This window comes from Grampus griseus (genome assembly GCF_964374135.1).
Source record: "Grampus griseus genome assembly, chromosome: 19".
In the NCBI taxonomy this organism is placed as follows: Eukaryota; Metazoa; Chordata; class Mammalia; order Artiodactyla; family Delphinidae; genus Grampus; species Grampus griseus.
Genome location: NC_139013.1, coordinates 44,741,708 through 44,757,868, shown reverse-complemented (window position 1 = coordinate 44,757,868; position 16,161 = coordinate 44,741,708). Strand labels below are relative to the sequence as shown.

The window sequence follows — 16,161 nt, the reverse complement described above, 5'->3', positions numbered from 1 at the left end:
TTACAGACCCTAACAGGATATGAACAAAAGTGATACATGCCACCTCCATTACTACCTCCTATAAAAACCTCTCATGTGGGGCTTCCCTGGTGGCACAGTGGTTGGGAGTCCACCTGCCAATGCGGGGGATGCAGGTTCCTGCCCCAGTCTGGGGGGATCCCGCATGCCGCGGGGCGGCTGGGCCTGTGGGCTATGGCCGCTGGGCCTGCGCGTCCGGAGCCTGTGCTCCACAGCGGGAGAGGCCGCAGCAGTGAGAGGCCCGTGTACCGCAAAAAAAAACAAAACAAAACCTCTCATGTGCATCCCTCCATGCCTTTCTCCTACTGCCAGTGTGATACATGTGAGACTACAATCTTGCAACTCAGATGTTAGGGGTTGGAGCGCCATGAGATAGAATGAGGCTGAGTTCTTGATCCTCTGCGGTAGGAGAGCCATCTGCTGATGACCAAGCTTGTCTGAGACTTTATGTTAGGAACAAAATACTATTGTATTTATTTGTTACAGTATGTAGGGTTACCTTAACTAGTAAAACTCCTCTAGCCCCAGCTTCCTCAGCTATAAAATGGGGATAGTCGTTGTGCCTTCTTCATAGGGTTTTTGTGAGGACCAAGTGAACTAATGCATATGTGCTCAACATACATGAAGGGTGAGGATGTTGACTGAATTAACCACTATGTGCCTCATACTTCTCATGTGTAGAAACAGGTACAGTAAAACCCACCACTCATAGTTCTGTAAGAGTTAGAAATCACACACACATACGTAGGCATGCACACATAATAAGGCATGGAACCTGACACCTATTTGTCACTCATTAAATAAATGCTTTTATTGTTACCTCTATAGAAATATAAACACTTACAATTTAGGAATCTTTCTACAATAAACTTTCAATGGTTATAGTTTGATATAGTGTAAACAAGTGTCCTGGATATGAATTTAGTGATGAAGTGACACTGAAGTAACTTTGATCCTCACGAACCCATGGGTACATCATGTAAAAAATCATTTTCTATTTAACTGGAAAGACAAAGCAGGGAGATCTCTTCCAGAAATCAGGACGATTGGTTTTTAAATCAGAGAAAATTAATTAAAATTTTAAATTAGAGAAACTTCTGAAGTGTGAAAACAGCTACCCTCATTAGGACATTCTGGAAAATGTAAAAGGTTCTCTATCCTCTGATCTGTAGGATTTATGTTGTCAGAGATCAAGCATTAAATAGATGGGGAGACGTATTTATAGTGTCCCCCTTTGCAATTTACAAAATGATGATGATAAAACCAATTAACTTATGACTTTGATGCTTTTTATAAAGCTAGAGAGGCTGAAAAGGATGGAAAAAGTCGCTTCCCTCAACAAGGCTGGGAGGGAGGAGGAGGAGTTCGATTGTTTGGGGTCTGAATAGGTATGAGTAATGGAAAAAAACGTGATGTCACAAATTTTCTATCAATAAAAACACACACATAAAACAAAAAAAGCCAAGTACTTTTGCGTCTCAATGCACAATTCTAGTGCTTACCTCATAACAATGTACAGATCCAACAAAAACTTTTCCAATATCCAGCAACTCAAAGTTGAAGTGGATCTTTGGTCCCATTCCTTCCCCTTTGATTCGCAGGGGCAGACGGATCTCTCGGCCTGTAAAAACAATTCAGACTTTATTACCCTCAGTGATGCTTTATTACCCCAGATTACCCACAACCTCTTATTAATGTAAGCAGTCAAGATTATTGCAACAACTCCCTACAATGGACTGAGGGAGTGTAATTTAACCAATGCTGAAGATTTAGCTTATCTTTAAGAAACAAGAATACTGGTTAGTTTCTTAACTTTAGGGAAAAGCTTATATTGCAATCTAGGCTGACATTTTAGCAGAAAAAAAACAATTAAAAAAATTTAACCCAATCTTAACTGTATCCTTAAGTTTTTTATAAAGGAAAATAATTTCTCTAAATCAGAGAAGAATGACATAAGATGAGCGCTGCCACGGGGCTCCAAGAGACCTTGTTCACACTGATCTTCCCTAGATTTAGGAAAAGCCAGGGCATTAAGGGATCTGAGTCTAGGAGTCTTACCTGACCCTCACTTTGCAGCTTCTTTCATACAGAGGAAATGGAATCCACTAAACAGTATCCTTTACTACACAGCCACAACGCACCCAGGGTCAATACAGAGCACAAGCCTTTAAAGTACTGACTGCTTTTGTCTCCCTTTTAAAATGGGGTATGTATCTGCATCTGATAATATGTGATCATTATAAAAATATTAAAAGGAAAGTAGAAATTTTATCATAATTCCACCACCCAAAGATAACTACTGTTAGCATTTTGGTGCCAATCCTTCCACATTTAATCATATTTAAGAATTGTTAATGTAAATGAGAGCATCTGCTATAAATTATATTTAGCCTGCTTTTTTTCACTTAACAATACATCTGGAACATTTGTACGTATCATCACCTAAAGATGTAGTAAATATTTTTAACCAGTCCTTCTTATTGGATATTTAAGTGGCTTCCAAATTTTCATTACAACAAATTACAATGTAATTAATATCCTTTAGTACATTTATGATCAATTTTCCTATGTTTTCTTTAAGCACTTTGAAGATACCATTCTATTGTTTCTTGTCTTCCACCATTTCTGTTGAGAGCTTAGTTTATAGTCTTATTGCTCATTTGAGATAATACATCTTTTCCTCTGACTGCATGAAGATTTTCCTTTTGTCTTTGTTTTTCAGCAGTTTTACTATAATGTTCCCAAGTGTGGTTTGCATTTATCCTTCTTAGGGTTTATTGAACTTTTTGAATCTGTGGATGAATGTATTTCATCAAATTTGGAAATTTTTTTAGTCATTATCTCTTCAAATATTGCTTATGCTCAATTTTCCCATTTCTTTATATATATATATATATATATAGTGTATATATATACACACACACACATGTATATGAGCTTTTTACCACATTCCACTCAGTTCTTATGTTCTTTCCTGCATTTTGTCCCTATATGCTTTAGTGTAGCTATTTTCTTTGATTTATCTTATTTCCAGTTTACAATTCTACCTCTAGGCATACCTAACAGGCTATTAAATTCATCTACTGAGTTCTTAATTTGTCATCATAACTTTTCCATGCTAGACTTCCTATTGGATTTTTTTGTAGTTTCCAGGTCTCTGCTCAATATTATCTTTAGTAAGAACATTTTAAAAAATCTGTGTCTGGAAATTCTATCACCTGGCTCTCTATGGGTTTGCTCCTATTGTTTATCTTGGTGTTCTATCAGACTGTGCTACCTCCTCATATACTTGGTTATTTCTGATTGAGTGCTGATCAGTGTATATAAAAAACTGTAGATTTAATTTGAAACACTAAGATGTTATCTTCTTCCAGGTTCTGGCTGGTGACTAGGGGATATTAGTGATCCCAGATAAGCTAATCTAACCATTGAAGATTCTGTGACGGAATTAAGCCCTGCAGCAAATCACTGGAGTGACTATTTTCTCAATTCTCCCAAGAAGGGTGTGTAGCTAGTACTATCCTACATATAGAAGAGAAGTTAATTCCTCATATATAAGAGATACCTTAGAACATTAGGGATTAAATACTCTTGGAACCCCAGTGGAGAACAGTCTTAATCAAATCTATGCTTGAAAAATGATCCAAAGCTGAGCTCTAGTTCTTATAAGGACTTACTTCTAGTCTTATTTCTAGTCCCCACTTTACTGGGTCCCACCCTCAAGCATGGGGGATTTCTAGGGCCCTTTCTCCTTGGGCATCCCATGAACTTCTATGTTTTCTTCCTTAACTCTGCTTAATTTTTCAGTCTCTGCAGTATCTCCCAAAAAGTCAGTGTCACTAAGGATAAAGAAGCCCCCCAAATCTGATTGTTTTGGTTTCTTTCTTCTCCTGGATCTTGGCCCCCAAATCCTTCACTGTCCTGGAAGCTCTCTTTTGCTTTCTAACGAGTTTAAAAAATATATTTTGTCTCGTTCTTTTATTCTTTTAGTTGCTCTGTGTGTGTGTGTGTGTGTGTGTGTGTGTGTGTGTATGAGAGAGAGAGAGAGAGAGAGAGAGAAAGGGAGTTAAATTACCCAGCCCACCACTATAGGAAGTAGAATGCCAGAACAAAAGGATATACATTTGACAGTTTGACAGCTATGGCCATATTGTCTTCTAGAATGGTTGTACTAATTTACACAAAAACATCAACAGTTTTAATGGTTTCTGTCTTTCCATGTTCTCCTTCAAAAATCAATACTCGAAAATATTTGATAATTTAATAGGTTTTCCTTAAATTTGCACCACTAAAATTTCAAGTTATTTAGGGAAAAATTGTGTATTTGCTCTGTGTGTAACATTTTGAACATTCAAAATTATTTTGATGCTCTGTTAGATGTAATTTTCAGTATTAGAGCAAATACATTTTGAACAACCAAGTGATATTATTGGTTGTTATTAATAATATTAATTTATTATCATCATAATAATGCCTTGTGACATTTTATGTTCCACTGTCTTCTATTGCTATTCAGCGTCTGTATCTTTAATGCTTCCTCTCCATGACTGTCCTTTTAAAGACAAGAATACTTGTCTCTGGGTCCCTTCTAGTGCTTGGCAACACAGTGGTCATTAGGCAAGTATTGCTTTGATTACAAGAAACAAGAGCAATCTTAGCAATATCTGGAAACAGCTCATTTATTCAAAGGGTTCTCCCAATCCATGTGATCCCTGGGAAAGAAGTTCCTCTAAAGATCAGTGTTGGTTTGACAACACTCTAGAGCATCAGTAAAATTCTCAGAGAGCCCAAACCTTATCAACCTACTCCATTATTTTAGAGTTTTAATCTTCAAACCTGTTTTGAAGGCAATGATTTGTACTCCTTGGTCAAGAGAAAAGTATTCTGACAGAGATCCAACTTTCAGAACGGCAAAGGAAGAGAACTGCAAATACATTGTGGAATAAACTGCAAGACTATTTATAACTGTCAGGCTTAAAGCTTTCCCAATCTGTTATCTTGACTGCCTTCCTTAATAAAAAAAAAAAAAAAGAGAGAAAAGGAGATGTGTTGTACAAAAGCAGTGAGCCAATGTTTCTTTGGGAATTATTAATTACTTCAAAGGAGACTTTCTTATTTGTAGCTAGCCATTTCCCTAACCCAGGACAGAATAGGAGTAAAGTAATACCCAGGCTTGTGTTTGTAAGAGTTAGTCTAAATTTTAGTGTTACATTACAAATGCTATGTTTCCACAAAATTTTTGAAGCAGGGATTTTGGCAAAAGGCAGCAAGATGGACAAGCTTGAAAGAACTAGTAAGCTCTAAGGTCAGATTCCTTATTAGAAAAGCAAAATATTAAAATGTTTTTAAAATAGGGAAGCTTCTCATCTATGATTACAGTGTCCTGGTTTCACACATGAGAAGCAGGGAGATGTACTATAGAACCCCTTTCACAGCCCTAAAATCTGTGAATGCAATAGATCATATTGCATTAAATACCAGAAAATGTAACCATGGGCTTTCAAAAACTTGCCATCTAAGATATATATATTAGATGTTCAATATGATACTTGAGCTCCATTCCTGTGCAGTAAGACAAGAAAAAGGGGGGGGAGGATGTATAAATAGGAAGAACAAATGGTCATAATTCACAGATTTTATGACTACCTACCTGAAAAATCCTAAAGAACCTATAAATACTTTTTAAAATTAATAAGATAAAGAATGATGGTTACCAAATCAAATACAAAAGTCAACTGCATTTCTATACACAGCAAGTCAAAAAATTAATTTTCAAGATATTAATTTTACAATAGCAACAAAAATATAAAGTACCTATAAGTAAATCTAACAAAATATACTTAAGACTTTCAAGGAACAAACTGTAAAACTTTACTGAAAGATATTAGGAAAGATCTAAATAAATGGAGAACTAGGTTATGTTCTTGAAATGGGAGACTCAATATTATAAAATTGTCAATTTTCCTCAAACTGATCTATATAATTTTAATGCTCTACTAAACAAAATGCCAGCAGGTAAAATTTGGAGGAATTTGATGGTTCATTATAAAATTTAAGTGTAAAATCAAAGGGCCAGTAACAACCAAGACGTTACTAAAGAAAAATAAACTGAGGGGACTTGCCCTTTCATATATTAAAGTCTGTTGTAAATCTATTGTAATTATGATAGTGTGGTCTTGGGGCAGAAAGTGCAAAATGACTAAGGAAACAGAATACAGAACTCAGAATAAATGCACACATATGCAGATTTGACTTATGACAGAGCAGGTGTTGAAAATCAGTACAGAAAGGTGGACCACACAGTATAAAGAGCTAAAACAACTGGGCGCCCACATAGGATCTGTGGTAGGCTGAATAATGGCCCCCAAAGATATCCACGTCCTAATTCCTGTAACCTATAAGTATTATTTCATATGGCAAAAAAGGTGAATATTATATGACAAAAGACGTGATTAAGTTAAGAATTTTTAGTTGGGGATATTATGCTGGATTATCTTGACTACCGTAGCTTAGAAGTTGTCTTGAAATCAGGTCACAGTAGTCTTCCAATTTTGTTCTTCTATTCCAAAGTTGTTTGGATTATTCTAAACTCTTTGCATTTCCATATGAATTTTAGAATGAGCTTGTCAATTTCTACCAAGAAAAAGCTGTTTGGATTTTTATTGGAATTGCATTGAATCTAAAGATGAATTTTGGGGGGAAATAACATCTTAATATTTAATTTACCCACCTATTAACAAGGTACAGTTCTCCATTTATTTAGGTTTTTAATTTCTCTCAGCAATGTGGTTTTTTTTTTCTTTTTTTTTTCAGTACACGGGCCTCTCACTGTTGTGGCCTCTCCCGTTGCGGAGCACAGGCTCCGGACGCGCAGGCCCAGCGGCCATGGCTCACGGGCCCAGCCGCTCCGCGGCACATGGGATCTTCCCGGACTGGGGCACGAACCCGTGTCCCCTGCATCGGCAGGCAGACTCTCAACCACTGTGCCACCAGGGAAGCCCTCTCAGCAATGTTTTATAGTTTTCAGTGTACAGGTCTTCCACAACTTTTGTCAAATTTATCTTTAAGTAGTTCACATTTCTTAATGCTATTGTATTATAAGTAATATTGCTTTTTAAAAATTCAATTTCCATTGTTCATTGTCTAGAAACATAACTGATTTCTCTCTATATAAATCTTGTATCCTGCAACCTTGTTACACACTTAATTTTCAGTCCTTGTCAAAATATTCTTTAGCACTATCTCCACAGATTTTAATTCAAAAAACATAGGTGAAACCCAAGAACCTACATTTTTAATGAGCAGCCAGAGTGACTCTATGCAGATTCTCTAAGGATATTACCTCAAGAAAGATATGAACATTGTTAACTATATTAACTTCTGACAACAGGGCAGGGTAAGCTGACTCAACACATCCTTCCACTTCAAATACAAAAAAATTATTAAAAGTATGACAAACATATAGTTTTAATACTTATCCAAGCCCAAAAGAAAGAAAGGAAAACACCAGGTGCTAGAAATAAAAAGGGAACTCAGAGATTTTTAAAGTACATACAGCCTTATGGTCTAATGGCTTCAGTTTAAACACCCTCATAGAAATAGGGCATATGGCTTTGTTCCTATCTGGGAATGAGGAACTGAACTTCGATCCCTGCATAAATTTAGGACCTTGGAAAGGATGCCTCTTTCCAAAAAGGAAACTAGAAAAATTCTACCTATGGTCTAAGGGAGCAGTGATGAAGCTTGTCCTCTACCTTGCAATCTGAATAGGGGGAAAAGGCCCCTATGAGAAATCCAAGTCCCATGTATAGGTATGGGATCCAAATTTATATTATATTATAGGTGAAAGAATCAGAAGCTGTGAAAATAAAAGTTGTAAAGTCTTGAAGAAATAAAAAATTGTTCTGAAGGAACACCTCCATGAATCCAGTACCCATACTGTCTTAGTCTGTTTGGGTTGCTGTAATAAAATACCACAGACTGGGTGGCTTAAACAACAAACATTTATTTCTCACAGTTCTGGAGGCCGGGAAGTCCAAGATCAAGGTGCTGGCAGATCCAATGTCTGGTGAGAGCCCTCTTCCTGCTTCACAGATGCTGTCTTCTCACTCACATGGAAGAATGGGCAATGGAGCTTTCCGGGGTCTCTTTTATAAAGGGCACTAACCACATTCATGAACGCTCTGCCCTCTACCTAATCACCTCCAAAGTTCCCACCTCCAAATACCATCACATTGAGTATTATGTTTCAAAATAGGAATTTTGGGGCAAGGGGGCAGGGCCACAAACATTCATTCCATAGCACATGCTAAAGATGAGCTAACAACACAAACATTTCAAGCCATCTGAAGAATCAACATGAGGAAAATCAGTGGTTACCGAAAACATGCAAATTAGTACCCCAAGAGCTTGAGATAATAGAATAGTCTTAAATAAACTCTAACATAGCATTCTCAAAATCTTTAAAGAGGTAAATGAAGAAAGAGAAACCATTTGAAGGAGACAAAAATGAAAGTATTAAAACCAAACAGAATTTCTAAAACTGAAAAATCAAGTTGATGAAATAAAAACTGAATAGATAAATATACCAGAGTAGAAATAGCTGAAGAATTAGTCAACTAGAAGAAAGATCTTGGGAAAAAAAAAAACCAGAATGTATCATACAGAGATGAAGAAATCAAAAATATATTAGGAGAAGTTAAAAGACTCTGCAATTCCATGGGAAAGACATATATCTAAAAGAATTTACAGAAGGAAAAAATTGAGATAATGAGATGAAAATAACACTGAAGAGATAATTGCTGAGAATTTTCCAGAATCGATTAAAGGTTCTTAAATTAAAAAAGCATATCAAGTAGGATAAAGGCAAATCCATCTCAGTGAAACTGTAGAACATCAAAGCATAAAGTAATTCTTAATATCAATCTGACAGAAAGACAGATAACCTAAAGAAATTAAAATTAGACTGCAGTAGATTTCTCATCTCAACAATTCAGTCCATTGTTCACGCTATGAGGAAGCAAGCAGCCACATGGAGAGGCCACTGATAGGTTCCAGCAAACAGAACCTGCTGAGGTCCCTGCCAACAGCCAGGATCAAATGCCAGATATATAGATGGATGAGCTAAAAAATGAAATCAGCTTCTACCTTCAAGCGTGTCCAGCTGTCTTCATGTGGAGCAAAGAGAGCTGTCCTTGCTGAATCCTGAATCACAGATCTGTGCAAAATAAGTGATTGCTCGTTGTTTGAAGCCACTAAATTTAGGATGGTTTGTTATGCATCAAAAGATAAACAGAACAAAGTGACTTAAGCAAATTAGGGTTTTTATTTTGCTCACATAGGATATATTAGGACCTTGGAAAGGATGCCTCTTTCTAAAAAGGAAACTAGAAAAATTCTACCTATTGGTCTAAGGGAGCAGTGAAGAAGCTTGTCCTCTACCTTGCAATCTGAATAGGGGGAAAAGGCCCCTATGAGAAATCCAAGTCCCATGTATAGGTATGGGATCAAAATTTATATTATATTATAGGAAATGGGAAATAATATATATTATGGGAAATAAGGATTTGGGGGAGGGTAGGATTTAGGGGATTAGGACATGCTGCTGCTGCTGCTGCTGATGATGGTTGAAAAGAAAAATAAATATTGATTTGATGGCTACTTTCTCTTCATGTTCATAAACCATACATACAACTGTATTTACTATAGGTTTTAATGTTTTAATATATGGTGGAGCTAGTCCTCCCACAGTATTCTTGTTGAATTTTCTAGGCAACCCTACTTTCATTTATTTCTTCCATAAGAATTTTAGAATCCACCCAATTAAAAAAAACAACCTTACTGATATTACCATTGGGATCACATTGCATTTACAGGGAGAATTGACCTATTTATAATATTGATTTTCCTGACCAAAAACATGGGTGTTTCTATTTGTTCAAGTTTTCCTAAATTTGGGTATGTATAAAAGACACTGGTATATTATTCCCTGTATTTTTCTTTATGTTTGAAATATTTGATAACTGAAAATGCAATTTAAAGTAAATATAATCTAAAGTAGTTGATCCAGAAAATAATTTCTCATTCATAGGACTAAGATACTTTATATTATTATCAGGTTGCAATCTGATGAGTTTTGAGAAAGACAGCTTATAAATATGTAGAGTATTACTCACTTATTACTCTGAAAATCCAAAAATGTTTTTAATGATTGGGGTGATTTAGCTTTTCCTTTCCTAAATCTCCATTCTTTAGTTTAATTAGGATTAAACTCAAAAGCCTCAAATTGTGCTAAAAACTCAGATGTTTCTCTTATGATGCACAGAATGAAAATGGACAATAAGGTTCATATTAATTGGGTCTTTAAAGGAAGCGGGTATGTCTGGAGTCATTTCCAACATGCTGCTTTTCTGCATTTGACTCTGAAGCACCCATTAACGAGGTTATCTAGCAATATATTTCACAATTGAAATCAGAAAGTGTTACTTCCTTTGAAGTTCCCATATGGTGATCCAAACCAAATATGTGTAGTTTCCCTTTGAGTTTCATTTTTTTTAAAGGCAATCTTCATGATTAAATCAGGTGTTTACACATTCCATTGTTAAGTCAAGATACATGAAAGATCAGTTTTGAGACCTAGATCAAACTATCAGCAAGTCTTTATAAATATCTAACAAACAGGTTTAACTACTTCTAAGGAAATATGAAAATTTTAAATGAAGAAACAAATTCAGTTTCAGATTAACTGAAAAGATTTTAATGATGTTGTATTTGCCATATTCAATGTCTGAGCAGATCACTCCCCTGCTTAGAGCCCTTCAGTGATTCCTTACTCACTCTGGGTGAAGGCTGAGGTTCTTAGTCGGGCAGACAAGGGCAGCCCTCCAAGAACTGGTTCCCACCTACTACACCAGCCTCCAGCTTCATTTCCTGCCCCCGCCTGTCCCCTCCCAAGTTTCTCTGTCTCTCTCTGTTTCACACCCCAGGAACTTGCAGTTACTTGTCATTTCATGCTCATGGTATATTTTTACATAGTATTTCTCTATGTGTTTTCACAAGTGTTTCCCTGCTTCTTGTGCCCAGCCCCTCCTTTTTTTCACTTGACTAACATATATTTCAAGACTAAGCTGTGTGTCCTGTATTCTTTTCAACTATTATCATTCATTCACTGTATGGCATTACGTAACTGTTGATTTATGTGTCAGTTTCTCCCCACTCAATTCTATGCCTTTCTGAGGGCAATTCTATGCCTTTCTGTGCATCTCTGTACTCATGGTGCCTAGATATAAAAGCTTTCAAAAGAAGAAAAGGTTGTAGTTGGAGATGTGGGTTAAATTTCATGCATCCCGAGCGGCCTCCCCAAAACCAATGACACTGGCCTTCCCTGCTACTTCCTGTCTCTGAACATACATTCACACAATGGAACACTATACAACAATGAAAATGAAATGCAACTAGAGCTACAAGCAACAACGTGGATGAGACACGCAGATTGATTCCAATTATGTACATTCCAAAGGCAGGCAGTACTAAATTGTAATGTTTAGTTATACACACATGGGAGTATAAGCTATAAATGAAAGCAAGGAAATAATGATCATGAAGGATAGAATGGTGATTATCTCAGGGAGAGGTTGGGGTGAAGGGAGTGTGATTGGGAAGGAATACACAGGGGGGCTTATTGAGGCTGGAATTATTCTATTATTGATCTTGGTGGCAATTACATAATGCCTGCCTATAATTATTTGTTATACTGTACATGTGTGTGTATTAGTTCCCCATTGCTGCTAGAACAAATTACCACAAACGTAGTGGCTTAACATACAAACTTACTATCTTAAAAGTTCTAGAGGTCCAAATCCAAAATGGGTCTCACTGGGCTAAAATCAAGGTGTTGGCAGGGCTGCGTTCCTTTCTGGATGGTCTAGGAGAAAATCCATTTTCTTGCCTTTTCCTTTCCTAGAGGCTGCTTGAATTCTTTGGCCCTCTAGCTTCAAAGCCAGAAATGGCTGGTGGAGTCTTTCTCATAGGGCATCATTCCGACACTGAGACTGATCCTTCTGCCTCCCTCTTGAACATTTAAGGACCCTTGTGATTATTATTGAGCCACCCAGGACATTGTCCTTATCTTAAGGTAAGCTCATTAGTAACCTAAATTCCATTTTCTGCCCTAATTCCCCTTTGCCATGCAATGTAACATATACACAGTAACATATCCACAGATGCTGGGGACATGGACATCTTGGGGAGGCCATTACTCTGCCTACCACAGCACACGTTATGTACATTTCTGAATCTGTGTTCTATTTCTCAGTGACAAAAGGTGAGAAGTCAAACTGTGGTATGTAAATACAAAGAATTCCTATACAACCATGAAAAAGAATGGCCCCTTTTTATTTAGCGTTATGGAATAATCTCTAAGAAATATTTAAAAAGCAGTGTTAGAACTACTGTGTAAAGTATGCTGTCATTTATGTAAAATGGTATGAGGAAAAGCATATCTATATGTATTTGCTTTTATATGCTCAAAGCATATAGGAAAACAAAAGCAAAGCAAAACAAAACGAGGGAAGGAGCTTTTCTATTTGCCTACGAAGTATTTCTTAGTGGCCTAAAACCAGGAGGTTTTACCAACCTTTGAAGATAATAGTAAGGAATCAGCACCAGCCCTTGAAAAGACACAGAATTGCACAGAATTTACAGGGAAGACAATATGGAATTACTATGTAAACAAAACCCTTCCCTGGCAATCCTATCTTTTAATAAACCACTAACAAAATAAAGAAGAATGTCATGGAGATGGAAAATTACACCGTTCAGTTTACCCAGGATGTGAATTCTGTGGCAGAATTCAGAATTGCAAAGGAAACAATAGATAAATGCAATTAGTTATGTAATGTTTGGGAACCTCCTGGAGAGCAGCCAGCCCCCTGGAATATGGCCAAGCACAACATCCCAGGGAAGCCATTGTTGGGAGGGAGGTCCCAGCACCTGTGATGTGGGGGCCACTGGACCATTTCCAGCCTATGTCTGAACACTGATATACCAACATTTCCTCCAGATCCATTAAGAAGTCCAGGGAAGGGGCTTCCCTGGTGGGGCAGTGGTTAAGAATCTGCCTGCCAGTGCAGGGGACACAGGTTTGAGCCCTGGTCCAGGAAAATCCCACATGCCATGGAGCAACTAAGCCCATGCACCACAACTACTGAGCCTGCGCTCTAGAGCCTGCGAGCCACAACTACTGAGCCCATGTACCACAACTACTGAAGCCCGTGCACCTAGAGCCCGTGCTCTGCAACAAGAGAAGCCACCACAATGAGAAGCCTGCGCACAGCAACGAAGAGTAGCCCCCGCTCACCTCAACTACAGAAAGCCCACACACAGCAACGAAGACCCAACATAGCCAAAAATAAATATAAATAAAATAAATAAATTTATTTAAAAAAAAAAAAAAAAGAAGTCCGGGCTAGATGATGCTGGTCTGAAGTGTGAAAACAGACCTGTCAATCCAGAAACTCCTAGTCCATTCTTCATTCATTCTAGGGCCATCTTGAGAATCTAGCATCCATGGGCAAGGGAGAGAGCAGACCAAACTAGGATTCATTCACTCATTCCTTAATTTTTTTCATTTATTTGCTCATTCATTTAATGAGTATTTATTGAATGGCTTTATCTTCCTAGTGCTAACAGCTTAAGACATAGAGTATGATTTCAACATATAAATTTTTAAAATAGGTAAAACTACACTATTTTGCTTAGGGATGAATACATAGGTGGTAAAATTATATATGAAAACAAGAAAATGACTATCATAAAAGTCAAGGTGATGGTTACATCCAGGGAAGGTGCAGGAAATATCATCAGGAAGGGATACATACCTGGGGTGGGTGGAGGGTGGCAGAGTCTTGGGTTAAGCAGCCCCCTGTAGACTGCCTGACTCCTTTACACAAAGAGAAAAGTAACTGCACAGATATGGACTGAAAACAGTCCATAGATATGGACTGAAAACAAGATATTGCAGAATAGTGGAATTTTTGCACTTGGGGATACTAATGATTGTGTACTCTTATTACTCTCCCCCCAAGTTTAAAATCACCACAGTTATATTCCTGGGAGACCTACACATTAAACAGCAGAAGTAAGTAGCACTAGCTACCCTAAAAATTAAACTCATTTTCTTATTCTTATATACAAACAGATAACCACAGACCAGAAGACATTGGAAGTAACCCTATGAATGCACACCTGCTACCCTGGATTTTTCTGACTAATAAATGTCAGTAATTCTCTGGGCATCCTTATTTAATTGCTTTAAATGGCATTTAATATTATTTATTATTCATGTTTGAGGATTAAAATCTTGTTGTTTGACAACAGACAATCAATCCTGTAGGTCTAACTTTGGAATGTTAAGATTTCCAGAAGAATAAAATGAAAAGAAAAAAAAAGAAAGAAAAAGGAGGGAAGTATGTAAAAAAAAAATTTCCCAGAGCTGGAAGGGACACATGAGTAACCAGACTCAAATGGCCCATAGAAAGCTGAAGAAAACGAACTAGGAAAACTCACTCTTGGACACAGCTTCATGACATTTCAGACCCCAAGTACAAAAAAAGGAAAAAAACGAAAACAAAAACCCTAGAAAAGATGAGAAAGAAATACAAGGCCACCTATAAAGCAAGGAGAATTGGGTGGCCTTCAAACTTCTGGATTTTTACAATAAAGTTGGCACTATGGCTTCGAAGTTCTGAGGAGAAATTATTTTGAACCTAGAATTCTACAGTCAGCTAAACTCTCAAGTTGGTATGGAGGCAGAATAAGACATTTTCCTGCAGGCAAGGGTCAAAGTTTCCCACCTAGATACACTTTTTCTGAGGAAGTTACTTGAGCAAAGTGAGAGTCAAAAGATATAATGGAACACACATGGAAATCAAAGAAAAATTCCTGGATAAAAACTGTGCAGGAGGTAACTGATCTAAATTAGAATAAAAAGCTGGTGGGCTCTGAGGAAATGTCTTCAAGGAGAAGAAGAACATGAATTCTGAAATTAGATAGGAATAAAGAAATGAGGAATTAGAAACCACAGGGGGGAAAAATACCAAAAGCTGTACAAAAGAGTCAAGTCAATTATGAAGTAAGCTAAAACAAGGTATAGTTAAGTGGTGGACAGTAAAGAAAGAGAATCTACAAGATACAGACCTTAAGGACATTCTTTGAGTGTCTAAGGGTCAGAACAGTCAACCAACAGAATATAAAATGTAATCTCAGAATACAATTTGACCCTTCAGTGTATAAAATTTATGTAGACAAAATAGAAGACTTGAATGTGGTTATCAACCATGACAACAAAAGCAGAATAACTCACAGAAGAGGGAGAAATAGGGTTAACTGCAGTGGGCAGGTTAGGGGTTCCAATATCTTTATACATCCAGAGATGCTGTAGAGCTGATGGATCCAAAAATATAGTTTTAAGTATATCAATAAAAGTTATTTAAGGCTATAAATAAAACTCATAAAATAAAATAAATATAATAAAAATAATTGGGTTGCCAGGGGCTAAGGTGGGGGATAGAATTGCCTGTAAAGGGGCATGAGGAAATGTTATGGGGTGATGGAGATATTCTACACTTGCTTTTGGTGGTGGTTACATCCCTGTTTAGGTTTGCCAAAGTTCACAGAACTGTACACCAAAAAAGGGTGAATTTCATTGCATGTAAATTATAAACCAATAAGCCCAGGAAGCGGTAGAGGAGACAGAGGTGAACTAAATCTTCATCTTTCATAATGAGGACTCAAAAGTAGTATATAAAATGGATAAATCAACAAATAGCCATACAAGCATAGAATCAGCAAGGGACATTACCACCACAAGAAACACGTAAAGGCACTTCTTGGAAGCAGTACTGGAGAAACAGACTGTTATTTAGCTTCATATTACTATATGCATGTTTTACTTATTTACTGGCATCAGCTTTTCTAAAAATTCTGAAACATTTTTAAAATACAGAAAAGCCTCCAGAGTAGTGCAAAGAACTTCTATACATCCTTTGCCCAATAATCCCCTTTGTAGCAAAGGATCCAATCCATGCTCACATGTTGCATCCAGATATCATGTCTCCCAGGTCTCCTTCAATCTGGAGCAGTTGT

General features: G+C 37.1%; 1 protein-coding gene across 1 annotated transcript in view; it reads right to left on the bottom strand.

The window, feature by feature from the left end:
- The window catches only part of HYDIN (HYDIN axonemal central pair apparatus protein), a gene marked incomplete at its 5' end in the record, with an annotated part of 342,250 nt that overhangs the window by 245,137 nt on the left and 80,952 nt on the right, over positions 1–16,161 (bottom strand). Inside the window, one exon of the mRNA XM_082677828.1 lies at positions 1,521–1,639. Coding sequence (XP_082533954.1) covers positions 1,521–1,639 — 119 coding nt within the window. The remainder of the gene's footprint in view (positions 1–1,520; positions 1,640–16,161) is intronic.